The sequence below is a fragment of the Terrapene carolina genome, unplaced genomic scaffold (genome assembly GCF_002925995.2).
Source record: "Terrapene carolina triunguis isolate 2854851 unplaced genomic scaffold, T_m_triunguis-2.0 Scaffold236, whole genome shotgun sequence".
Taxonomy (NCBI): domain Eukaryota; kingdom Metazoa; phylum Chordata; order Testudines; family Emydidae; genus Terrapene; species Terrapene triunguis.
Window position 1 is genome coordinate 2577117 of NW_020664587.1, and position 11388 is coordinate 2588504.

At 61.6% G+C, this 11388-nt stretch overlaps 1 protein-coding gene across 1 annotated transcript in view; it reads left to right on the forward strand.

Moving 5' to 3' along the window:
- Positions 1–10494, forward strand: part of FOXO6 (forkhead box O6) — an 88312-nt gene extending 77818 nt beyond the window's left edge. The window contains exon 2 of the mRNA XM_026657156.1: positions 8125–10494. Within this exon, the coding sequence (XP_026512941.1) occupies positions 8125–9537 (1413 nt within the window). The 3' untranslated portion in view covers positions 9538–10494. The remainder of the gene's footprint in view (positions 1–8124) is intronic.
- The last annotated feature ends 894 nt before the right edge of the window (positions 10495–11388 follow it).

The following is an 11388-nucleotide window of genomic DNA, read 5'->3' on the forward strand; positions in this document are numbered from 1 at the left end:
GGCAGCGACAGGGAGAGCCTAGGGCGTCATTGCTGTGTCTCCTCGTGTGGGTGTGGTTTGTGTTTGTGGTTCATGACGCACTCACTGATCGAAGCTGTGAGAGGCAGAGTGGACTAGTGGTGAGCGCACAGGCCTGGGAGTCAGGAGCTGCTCGGTCCTGATGTGCCATGTGGCCTTGGGCGAGCCCTTCCCTGCGGCCAGACATTGGATACCGGCCGTTGGATGGTTAATTGGCTGGGCTCGCTGCATGTGCGACATGCTTGGTCAGTGCCTTGTGTCTAGCACTCAGCCGAGTTTGCTTGCAGCAGCAGTGCTGGCCCCAGCAGCCAGTGGCCCGGCCTCCCCCGCCCCCGCACACGCTGGCTCCCCCAAACAGCCTGCCCTCGCTCCCTGCTTTGGGGGCTGGCCAGAGCTGTTTGCCCATGGCAGAGGCATTGCTAAGGGCCGGGCGTCTCAGCCTGAGGACGCTGGTGTGGGCAAGAAGCAACCGAGCTTCTTCCAGTCCATTAATTAAGCTCCGTGTCCCTGTCCCCGCCCCCGCGTGCTCTCCCTGCGGAGCCCAGCTGCCCTGCCACGAGTGCCCACCCAGACGCAGCAAGCAAAGTGCCTCAGGGCTCTAATGAAGCGGAGTCCTGGACGCGCTCGGCACTGAGTCCCCGGCTCGGCTCGGCTACAATTAATTGCTGTTTCCTTTTTGCTCTTAATGAACCTTCTCTGCGGAAGGAGGCAGCAGCCTCCCCGCACCGATTGGCACCGAGCTGCTCCCCTTCCTGCCCCCCCGGCTGGTCCCTCGGTCTCAGGCAGGGGAGGGGGCAGCACCCCGTCCCAGCCAGCGCAGCGGCCTCCCGGGCCTGCTGCCAAGTGCGGATGGCTTTGGGTGCCAAGTGCAGGGAGGGAAGAGATCTCCAATTGTTGGAATTGCCTAAAAAAGGAGAAAGGCAGCAGCTTGAAGTGGAACTCCGAAGCTGGGGTTTCGGGAAGGTATTTGTGCGAAGGCCCCGTCGTTAATACTGCAGGGGAAGCTACAGTTCCATCTGGCCTCGGCGGTACCTTTCAGCCACCCGGCTAAGCCCCTAACCCAGCCAGCAGCGACTCCCTGTTCCAGTGCGGGAGGTGGCTTGTCACACCCCCCCATGCCACATTCTGCTGTCTGGCCGATGCCCTGGGGCACCAGCATCTCCTGTATTACTGCTTTGCAGAGATGAGTGAGACGTGGTCGCCTGGGGCTGCATTGGTGCCGTTCACAGACCCCAGGCTCTGCACCCCCCCGCCCCCTGCTAGGTGCTGGCAAGGTGAGCAGGCGTCTGCAAGTCCCCATAAATTGTGCCACGCCTGTCCCGGTCACCTCTTCTGAGGCAGTCCCTGGCCCAAAGGAGGTGGCAGTTCAGGCAGGATCCCTGATTTAGTTGGTGTTGGTCCTGCTTTGAGCAGGGGGTGGGACTAGATGACTCCTGAGGTCCCTTCCAACCCTGGTATTCTATGATTCTATGGTTCTTGCTGCGTGTAGGGGGCAGGGTCCCAGCGCTCCCCACTCCCACTGATCTCTGAGGGAGCCAGTGCAGGGCCAGCTGCCCACACGGGTGCTGGACGCTGACAGCCTGAAGTATGTTGTGGCTGGAGCTGTGTGGCCCAGATGGTGCCTGCTATCGGGCTGCCCCCTGTGCTCTGGGCCAGACCATCCCCATGCCTGGCTCCCAACGGAGCAGCACCCGAGAGGGATCCGTAGTGGGGGCGCTAGTGCCCGTCTTGGGACTCGTGCCTGGCACGGCTGGCAGTGGGGGCAGCAGTGCCGCTGTGCTGCACAGCGCAGGGGGTACTGCGGGAAGTGCTGCCGCACTGAGCCCTCCCTGCCATGTACACCGAAAGAGGGACCCCGCTGCACCGGGGGCCAAACGGGGCAGTGCAGGGGGCATGGCAAGGAGCCAGCCTGGCAGTGCTGCGGGGAGCGGGGTGGCATCAATGCCTCCAGCTCGCTGCATTGCCCCGGGTGTAACTGCAGCCCTGGAGAATCCAGCCAGCCAGGGGCACCGGGGGTGAGGCCAGTAGAGGGAGCAGCCTCAGCAGAGACCTGGGAGCAGCTTTGGCATCAGCCTCTAGAAGCGTCTGCTGGGACCCCGGGGAAGGGCCGGGTGGCTGCGTGGGTCTGGCCCGGCGGCGGAAGGGCAAGCTGGGCGACCAGTGGGAATGAGCGTCCGCTCCAGCATGGAGGTGCTGGTCCCTGGAGCTGCCGTTGCCCGTCCTGTCTCCCGCGGAGCAGGGCGAGCTGGGCAGCCCGCTGTCAGAACAATGGGCAGCCCACCCACATCCCTCCCCTCTCCCCCAGCACCCCTCAGCCCGCAGGAGCGCCAGGCTCTTCCCAGGCGCTGCCATATCCCTGGCCCGGCAGCTGCAGGCTCCTCTGCCCTCGCCTTGCCAGCCACGAAGGGAGGGGGTACGGGGCGCTGGCTGGAGCTAGCCAGGGCACAGGTGCATGAGGGCCCATCCTTGCAACCTGATGCGGGTCAGGGCCTGCCTCCAGCGGCCTGGGCACAGAGCCATTCTCAGGGGACAGGCATCCACACCACCAACACTGCCAGGCATCTCGCTGGCAGCATCAGCAGGGAGGCCGAGGGCTGGGCGGGCTCTGGAGACCCGACTTCCCTCTCGCCCCTCGAGACTGTAGTGCATTGATGTGGCTATGGGCAGAGCTTGGCCTGGCATCCCCCTGCCGGAGGGGGCGCTGCGTCCTGCTCCTGCCCAGGCTCTAGCAGTTCTGGGGATAAGACCCATAACCCAGGGTTAGACAACGAAGCCCCCACCCCTTGGCAGCTCCTGTCTGAAGCTCCAGGCCATCAATCCCTGGGCACCAATGCCCTGATGAGAGGGTGGCACGTGGTCCCTGGACTGGGAGCCTTGCCCACCCACCCCAGGGCACTTTGGGGCTCTGCTGGTGGGAGCAGCGCGGGGAGCCCGGGCAGACGGTCATTGGCGTTGCAGTCAGGGCGTGGGTTAGCCTCTCTCTGCCAGCTATTGCAGACGTCTGCCCAGCAGGACGCCCCACACTGCTGCCGCGGCAGGGCTGGCTCGGGTGGCAGCAGCGGGAGAAGTTTGTCCCGTGTCCCTCGTGGGGCCCAGGCTGCAGAGCACAGTGCTGCCCCCCAGGCGCGCCCTGCATCTCGCTCAGCGCTGGGCATCGGGGGCTGCTGACGCAGCCTGAGGAGCCACTGTGCCCCCGGCCCGGACACCAGCGCCCCAGGAGCATCTCTGCTCCTGTCGGCCAGGATGGGCCGGGCTCTTAGCAGCAACCCAGAAACGTCGCCTGGTGGAACCGGCTCTGACAGGCCTGGGAGCCGGCCCGGGTGAGGGCAGGAGGGCATGGCTGGCCCGGGCACCAGGCACTGTGCCAGCAAGCAGAGGGGAGGCTGGAGTGGGGGCAGAAGGCAGAGAGAGGAATGGGGGGCAGGAGGCAGTGGGCTGTGGAGCTGGAGGGAGGCACAGCGACTAGCCCCCCAGGTGCTCTGGGCTGGGTGGGGCGTGTCTCCTGGGACTGGCTAGTGGCCGTGTGGCTCCTGGGGACAGCCAGCAGGCTGCGAGGGAACGGAGGGCCAGGGCGCTCCTCACCCATGTGCACCACAGAAGCCCCCAGCAGTGGCAGGTGTTTCTCGCATGGGTGCCCTGGCCTGAGTCCGTCTGGGCTCCGGGGAGCCTGGCCAGGTGGCACTGGGGCTGTTCCGTGCTGAGGGCAGGCTGGGAAGGGGTTAACGGCCAGCCCGTACCTGCAGTTGCATTTTAAAGATGTGAAATTAAAGCCCGTAATTTATTCTCCCCACACACGAAGGAGCAATTAGTTCTAAACACGGCTTAATCAGTCAGCGCGAGATTGATTTCTGTAGACTTGGATTTGGTGGCTGCTGGCGAGGAGCCAGGCTGGGAGCAATCTCCAAATAAATGAAGTGCGGAGAAGGAAGCCATTACATAATATGATGGATGGGCCCGGAGCTCGCACGGCTCCTCATTAGTATGCCACTCGAGGCTGGCAACCGCACCAAACTTTCTCCCAGGCACCTCGGCAACTTCCTTCCCCCTCCCCTGCCCCTTCCCCCAGCTGGGCTGGGGCTAAACTCTTGCTGCCTCCCGCAGCACACTCAGCTGGGGCTCAGGGCTGGGACAGACACCTGGACCCAGGAGCCTGGTCAGCTCCAGGCAGCCCTTCTGCAAACTCCCTGATGTTCCCATCTCTGGCTTCCAGCTGGTGCAGCATGCCCCCTGCCTAGGCCTCAGGCCTGGTCTCTTCCCCCTCAGCTCTCTGCATTGTGCTGGGCACTGGGCCTCCTACAGAGGAACCACTTTTATCCCCATTTCACAGACAGGGAAACTGAGGCACGGCCAGGGCACATGCCTTACTCCAAGGTCACGCAGTGAGTTGGTGGCACAGCAGCACGTAGAACCCAGGAGTCCTATCCTGGTCCTTCCCCTTCACCCCAGACCAATCTCTGAAAGGGGCTCATTAGGAAGCAAAGCGCAGCCCCCAGTTGTCTGGTGGGGTCAGGTGCGAGGCAGCCTTGGGGAGCATTCATCATGCCACCTCCCACTGGCCTGGCTTTCTGTAGCAGCCCCATAAGTGACACATGCTATTGGCAGCTGCAGGGTGCCCGCTGGGAATTCCATGGGCAAACTCCCCCGAACTCCAAGGCATAATCCTCGGGTCACAGAGTAACGGTCCCCACCTCCCGCGTGCGGCATGCCTGGACTTCCCTGCTGTAGCATCAAAGCGTGGGGGGTGAGCAGAAGGGCGTGGCCCTGCCTGGTGCTCCCCCTCAGAACGGAACCCCGCTTTCAGTGGCGTCAGAAACGCACCCGTGGGTGAGGACAGTGCTGGCGTGGCACAGCTGGGGGAGCTGCGGGAGTCTCCCGCATGTCGGGCAAGCTGGCGTGTTCTCTGCCCGGGGTTTGGCTGCACCCTGGGGGAGTCTAATCACACCAGCCCTGGTGGGCTGTGAACGCAGAACCCAGGACGCTCCAGCGTCAGACGGGCTCTGCTGCAAGCAGGCAGCACTGAGGTGGCTGCAGAAGCACCTGGCACCAGGATTCAAAGGTGCTGCTGAGGAAAAATCCGGGTCGGATACTACCACGCCCATGCCTGTGCACCATGCTGTCCTCCTCAGGTACCTCAGGAGGCTGCAGGGGGAGTCAGGCCGGCAGCATCTCACCCTCAATAGCTAAACTCTGCATTTGTTGGCAGGAGAGATGGGCCCCAGAACTCACATGCTCTGGGCTTCGGGCAGGTCAGGCCCACACCTCGTATTAAGGGGAGGATTTGGGGGCAGGATTTGCCATGCTGGGGAGGGGATCCCCGCAAGGGTTTGCAAGCAGCCCTCATGCCAGGTGTGTGATGCTGGGGGATGCGTGCCCTGCCCGCGGGCAGGCTCCGATCCGCCGGCAGCATGCGGCTTCCTGCTGTGAGCGGAGCCCAGCCGCTTGGCTGCTGGCCAACTCTTCACGCCGACTTGCTTTGAAGAGCCGCCATTCGTGCCGTGGAGCCGGTCCCTAGGGGACATGTTGTGTCTGCTCTGGCGCTGGGCTGACCCTTCCTGCATGTGGGAGTGGCTCCCGATTTCCTGATACAGATGATGGGCTGAGGGAATTGGAGGGAGCTGGGCCTGAGCCCCCTGGGCTGTAGCGTCCCCACTGCCCTGGCCTAGGACTGGCCAGGAGGGACCCACCCACCCTTAACGGGCCATGCATATGTAACCACACACCTCCTGGGGGTGGGGTTCTGTCCCAGCTAGTGGCACTGAGACCACTTAAAGCGAGAGAGAAAACGAGTCGGCTCTACAGCCTTAGCTAGCAGCCAGATGGCTTTTAGCTCATGCTGGAGAGGCTCATGCACTAAGCTCCCGAAGTCCCCAGTTCAATCCCGCCCACCGACACTGGGGCCTGTCAGCATTACACATAGATTGAGCACAACTAGGCTCCTAGCTGCAAGGTCCATGAGCCTGTAGGTCTCTGCAGCCCAACTTGCTGCTGGGGGCTGAACTCCCCCCAGAGCCAAGGCCCTGGGCCAGGCCCATTTCTCAGCCCTGCCCCCTCTGCCGGAAACACAGAGCCCCAGGGTACTTATCAAACCAGACCGTTCCCGCCACGGCACATGGTTCTCCCGCTGGGCTGCCCCGTCCTGCATGTGGGGGTGGCTGTGTAGTCAGTGGGCTAACGCGCTGCTGGAGGGCGTCGGACACTGTCGAGAATAGAGCGAGTCCAGTGCCAGCCTAACCCAGAGGCTCACCTTTGCCCCGGGCCGCAGGGGACAGCAGGGTGAGCGATGCAGGAGCCAGCTTGCAGGAGCTTTGGAAATGTTTTCTTTCTTCCTTCGTGGTGTGAAGGAGGTGCGGCGTTCACCAGGAAATAGTAGCCAGGGCTGGGGAGAAGCGTTTGAAGCCAGCTCGAGCACAGGAACAGGGAGTCCGTGCCCACTGGGGGGCTGGGAGAAAGGGCCTGTCTGCCCGGCTGGTGAGGGACTGGGCATGTGCCTGGCGTCAGTGAGGCAAGTGGGATGGGCGTGCTGGGTCTGAAGAGGACTATGCATGGGCTGTGCTGGGAAGGGGGCCCCGAAGGAGGGCTCCAGGAGTCTGTGCTGGGGGAGGGGGGGTTGGGAGTGGGACCAGGGAGCCACGGTTGGTCTGGTTCTGATCCCAGTCACGCTCTGACATCAGTGTCGCTCCATCGGCTCCATCGGAGCTGCTCCTGATTTACACCAGTGTGAGAGCAGAGTCGGGCCGGAGAGCTGTTCCTGTCCAGCAGCCTTTGTGCAATGGAGTCTCAGTGCCGCTCCTGCGGGGCCGCCCCCCCGTGGCACCAACAGGCCCCCTGGCTGCAGCCACAGCAGAGAGGCCAAGGACTGAAGGTGCCGTGGAGAGTGAACTCCCAGTGGTCCCTCGCCTGGCCAGGCTGAGGCGTACTGGCGGGCTGGGGTGAAGGACGGAAGAATCCCATGCACTGCTACAGACTAGGGACCAAATGGCTAGGCAGCAGTTCTGCAGAAAAGGACCTAGGGGTCACAGTGGACGAGAAGCTGGATATGAGTCGACAGTGTGCTCTTGTTGCCAAGAAGGCTAACGGCATTTTGGGTTGTATAAGTAGGGGCATTGCCAGCAGATCGAGGGACGTGATCATTCCCCTCTATTCGACATTGGTGAGGCCTCATCTGGAGTACTGTGTCCAGTTTTGGGCCCCACACTACAAGAAGGATGTGGAAAAACTGGAAAGAGTCCAGTGGAGGACAACAAAAATGATTAGGGGGCTGGAGCACATGACTTATGAGGAGAGGCTGAGGGAACTGGGATTATTTAGTCTGCAGAAGAGAAGAATGAGGGGGGATAGCTGCTTTCAACTACCTGAAAGGGGGTTCCAAAGAGGATGGAGCTCGGCTGATCTCAGTGGTACCAGATGACAGAACAAGGAGCAATGGTCTCAAGTTGCAGTGGGGGAGGTCTAGGTTGGATATTAGGAAAATCTTTTTCACTAGGAGGGTGGTGAAGCACTGGAATGCGTTACCTAGGGCGGTGTTGGAATCTTCTTCCTTAGAGGTTTTTAAGGTCAGGCTTGACAAAGCCCTGGCTGGGATGATTTAGTTGGGGATTGGCCCTGCTTTGAGCAGGGGGTGGGACTAGATGACATCCTGAGGTCCCTTCCAACCCTGATATTCTATGATTCTTGCAGCACCGCCGCTGTTGTGTGGGGGAGGCTCCTTTACCCCGGCTGTCAGAGCCCTTGATAAATCCCCGGCTGCCCAGGCTAGTGCATGTCAGAGCACATGTGCGCTGCTCCTGCAGTGCATCAAAGGGAGACGGAGAGAGCCCCCCAGCTCTTCCCAGCCATAGATCTCAAAGCACTTGTACCAAGGAGTCAGTATCATTATCCCCATTGTACCAATGGGGAAACCGAGGCACATAGTGGGGCAGTGACTTGCCCAAGGTCACCCGGCAGGCCAGTGGCAGAGCAGGGAATGGAGCCCAGCTCTCAGGGGTCCTAGTGCAGTGCTTACTCCACACACACCATAGGGAAGCCCCCCCTGCTAGCCACTAGTCCCGGGGCAGAGGCGCTGGGGACTCTCACTGACAGAGGCTCTTTGTTTTGTTGTCTCCGCAGAACTCGATTCGGCACAACCTGTCTCTGCACACCCGCTTCATTCGCGTGCAGAACGAGGGCACCGGCAAGAGCTCCTGGTGGATGCTGAACCCCGAGGGCGGCAAGACCGGCAAGCCGCCGCGCCGGCGCTCAGTGTCCATGGACAACAACAGCAAGTTCCTGCGCATCAAAGGGAAAGCCAGCAAGAAGAAGCAGCTGCAGGCGACTCAGGAGCGTGGGGAGGAGAGCCCGTCCTCTCAGCAGGCCAAGTGGTCTGAGAGCCCTGCCTCCCACACCAGCGACGAGTATGACGCCTGGGCTGACTTCCGGACACGGGCCAACTCCTCGGCCAGCACGCTGGGTGGGCGCCTCTCCCCAATCATGTCCAGCCACGAGCCGGACGAGCTGGAAGAGGACGACGGCACCCCATCCTCCCCGCTGATGTACCCCAGCCCCTCCAGCACCATGTCTCCCTCCCTAACCAGCAGGTGCTCCGTGGAGCTGCCCCGGCTGACCGACCTGACCGGCACCATCAGCCTGAACGAAGGGCTTGGCGAGAGCCTGCTGGACGATCTGCAGGACAACTACAACATGAGCCCTTCCCAGCCGCTACCCTCAGGCGGCCTCAGGCAGAGGAGCTCCAGCTTCACCTTCAACTCCAAGTGCTCAACGCTCGGGGCAGCCACCAGCACGTACTGCGGGACCATCTACAGCCAGCCCGCCATGAACCTGCTGCGGCGCCTGCCCATGCAGACCATCCAGGAGAACAAGCAAGCTACCTTCACCCCCGCCGGCTCCTACCGGAACGCCTCTCTGCAGGACCTGCTCTCCTCCATCTCCTACGCACACAAGGAGAGCATGGCCCAGGGCGAGCCGCCCATGGCCCAGGCCAGCGTCCTGGCACCGTCCCGCAGCCACAGACAGAGCACCCTCATGTGCGGAGGTGGGGAGCTGGGCTTGTCCTCTTACCCCGCCCACTCGGCCTCCCTCATGAAGAGCAACACTTTGTACCACCCGTCACCAGCCAGCCACCACCCTGCTGTCAGCAACAGTGCCTTACCCACTCCTATCAGCCTTATGAGCTTGCCTAGTGACTCCTGCAGCCTGGCAGCCATGCCCCACCACGGGCATCTCCATCCCTATGTCAATACCCAAGGGGCACACATGAGCTTGCTGGATTCCCTCCAGGGCCCTTACCAAGGGGCGATCCACCCCCCTGTTTTGGGCCAGGACAGGTTCCCAACAGACCTTGACCTGGACATGTTCAACGGCAGCTTGGAGTGCGACGTGGAGTCCATTATCCTCAATGACTTTATGGACAGCGACGAGATGGACTTCAACTTCGACTCGGCTCTGCCCCCGCAGAACGGCCTCAACATGGCCACGCTGCCCAGCGCCCCCCAACCCCCCAACCAGAGCTGGGTGCCTGGCTGAGACGAAGCCGGACGCTTCCCACCAAGGAGTCACATGGGGAACAGTGAAACAGACTTTTTTTTCCTTTCTCTTCTGCCTTTATTTGTTCTGATGGGCTAGAGGCATCTGTTAAACCTGAGAGCCACCCAGACCACGAGCTGCAGGGTGACAGATCCGTCCGGGCGCAGGACACAGCCCCACCAGCCAGTGCATTGATGTGTGCGCCAGACTAGCTAGCTCAGGCTGTGCTGGGGAGCCCCAGGCCCACTCCAGTGCTCTCCCTAGCACTGTAAAACAAAAGAGAAAGCACATCGGGTGTGGGCATAAAGGCAGTCTGGAGCCAGCCATGCCCTGTCCCTCCTCTGCCCTTAGGGGGTTTCCCAGGTGCGGCAGTGCAGAGTCTGGACCCAAGGCATTCACATTTGTCAGAATAAGCTTTCCAAATTGCCCCCCTCTGACTGGCCCCACCTTCTGTGCTCTTGTTTGGTTTGGTTCTCCCCGCTACCTACAGTGGGTGGCAGCCCTGGAGCAGAGGCACAGTGACTGCAAAGGCCCTTGTTTTCCAGGGCAGCTGCAGCCATCAGGAGCGGTTGGCTGGCTCAGAGGAGGCTCCCCCCAGCAGTCAGCATTAGCGTCTGCCTGCAGCCCCTTCCACCCACTCACCCGACAGCAAACCAGTGGATTTCCGTGTATTGTTTAAGCCTGTTCTAGAACCTGATATAACCCCGGGGTAGCTGGAGAGCCAGGGAAAGCCTCTGAACTCTGGAGCTAGCGCACGGGGCTCTCTCCAGAGTTTGCTTCTGGATTCTGAGCCAGTTTGATTTCAGCCAACTTTGGGGATGGCCACGTTTTCAATCATCAGTGCCTGCAAAAATCCCAACCCACCGATGACTGGCAGCTGTCTGTATACAACATGCATGGTGCCATGCACAGTCGGTGCGTGCGTGGGCGGGGGCACAGGCGTGCATGCCCTGCATGTGCAAATGCCGGCTTTGCAGCAGGCCCAGGGGCCTGTGTGAGGCTTTGGGCTGCCTGTTGGGAGGGGCATGCTGCTAGCCTGGATCCCTGCTGGAGAGGTAGGCTGGGGGAGGTTAGAGGGTGTGGGGGGGAGGTATTTATTTGATTTTATGCACTCTCTTGCCATTGAATAATCACCTTGTTAGAAGAGCCAACGGGAGAGCCGTGCTGGGAGCTGGGGAGGCAGTCTGCAGGCAGTGCGTGCTCGCGGGAGATGGCAGTTAATATCAGAGATATGCGGAGGGCTGGGAGATGATTGCAAAACCTGAATCTGGCTTGCGATGTGGAACATCCCCAGAGTTTGGGGTGCTCAGTGCCAGGGCACTGGACCTCCCAGTGGGACTTGGGGTTCAAACACCTGCTTCCCTCTGCAGAGCTCACTGTGCCCCTGCGTTTTCACTACTGGCAAACCAGGGCCGGCTCCAGGAACCAGCGAAGGAAGCAGGTGCTTGGGGCGGCCAATGGAAAGGGGCGGCACTTCCGGGTTTTCAGCGGCAATTCGGCGACGGGTCCCTCAGTCCCTCTCTTCCTCTTTGAGCTGCCGCCGAAGAGGAAGAGAGGGAGCGAAGGACCCGCTGCCGAATTGCGGCCAAAGAATGGAGCAGCACGATTGAGCTGCCGCTGAAGTGCCGCCGATCGGCTTTATCTTTTTTTCTTTTTTTTCCCCCCGCTTCGCCGCTTGGGGCGGCAAAAAAGCTGGAGCCGGCCCTGTGGCAAACCCTGCCCTCCCCTGCCCCAGGAGTTGGTATGCAGGCTCTGGGCAGGTGCCCGGGGGCTGCCAGTCTGTCAGGCAAGAGAGAGGTGCTATTGTTACCCACAGCAGGGAGTCACTGGGGCTCACTGTCCGGGTCTAGC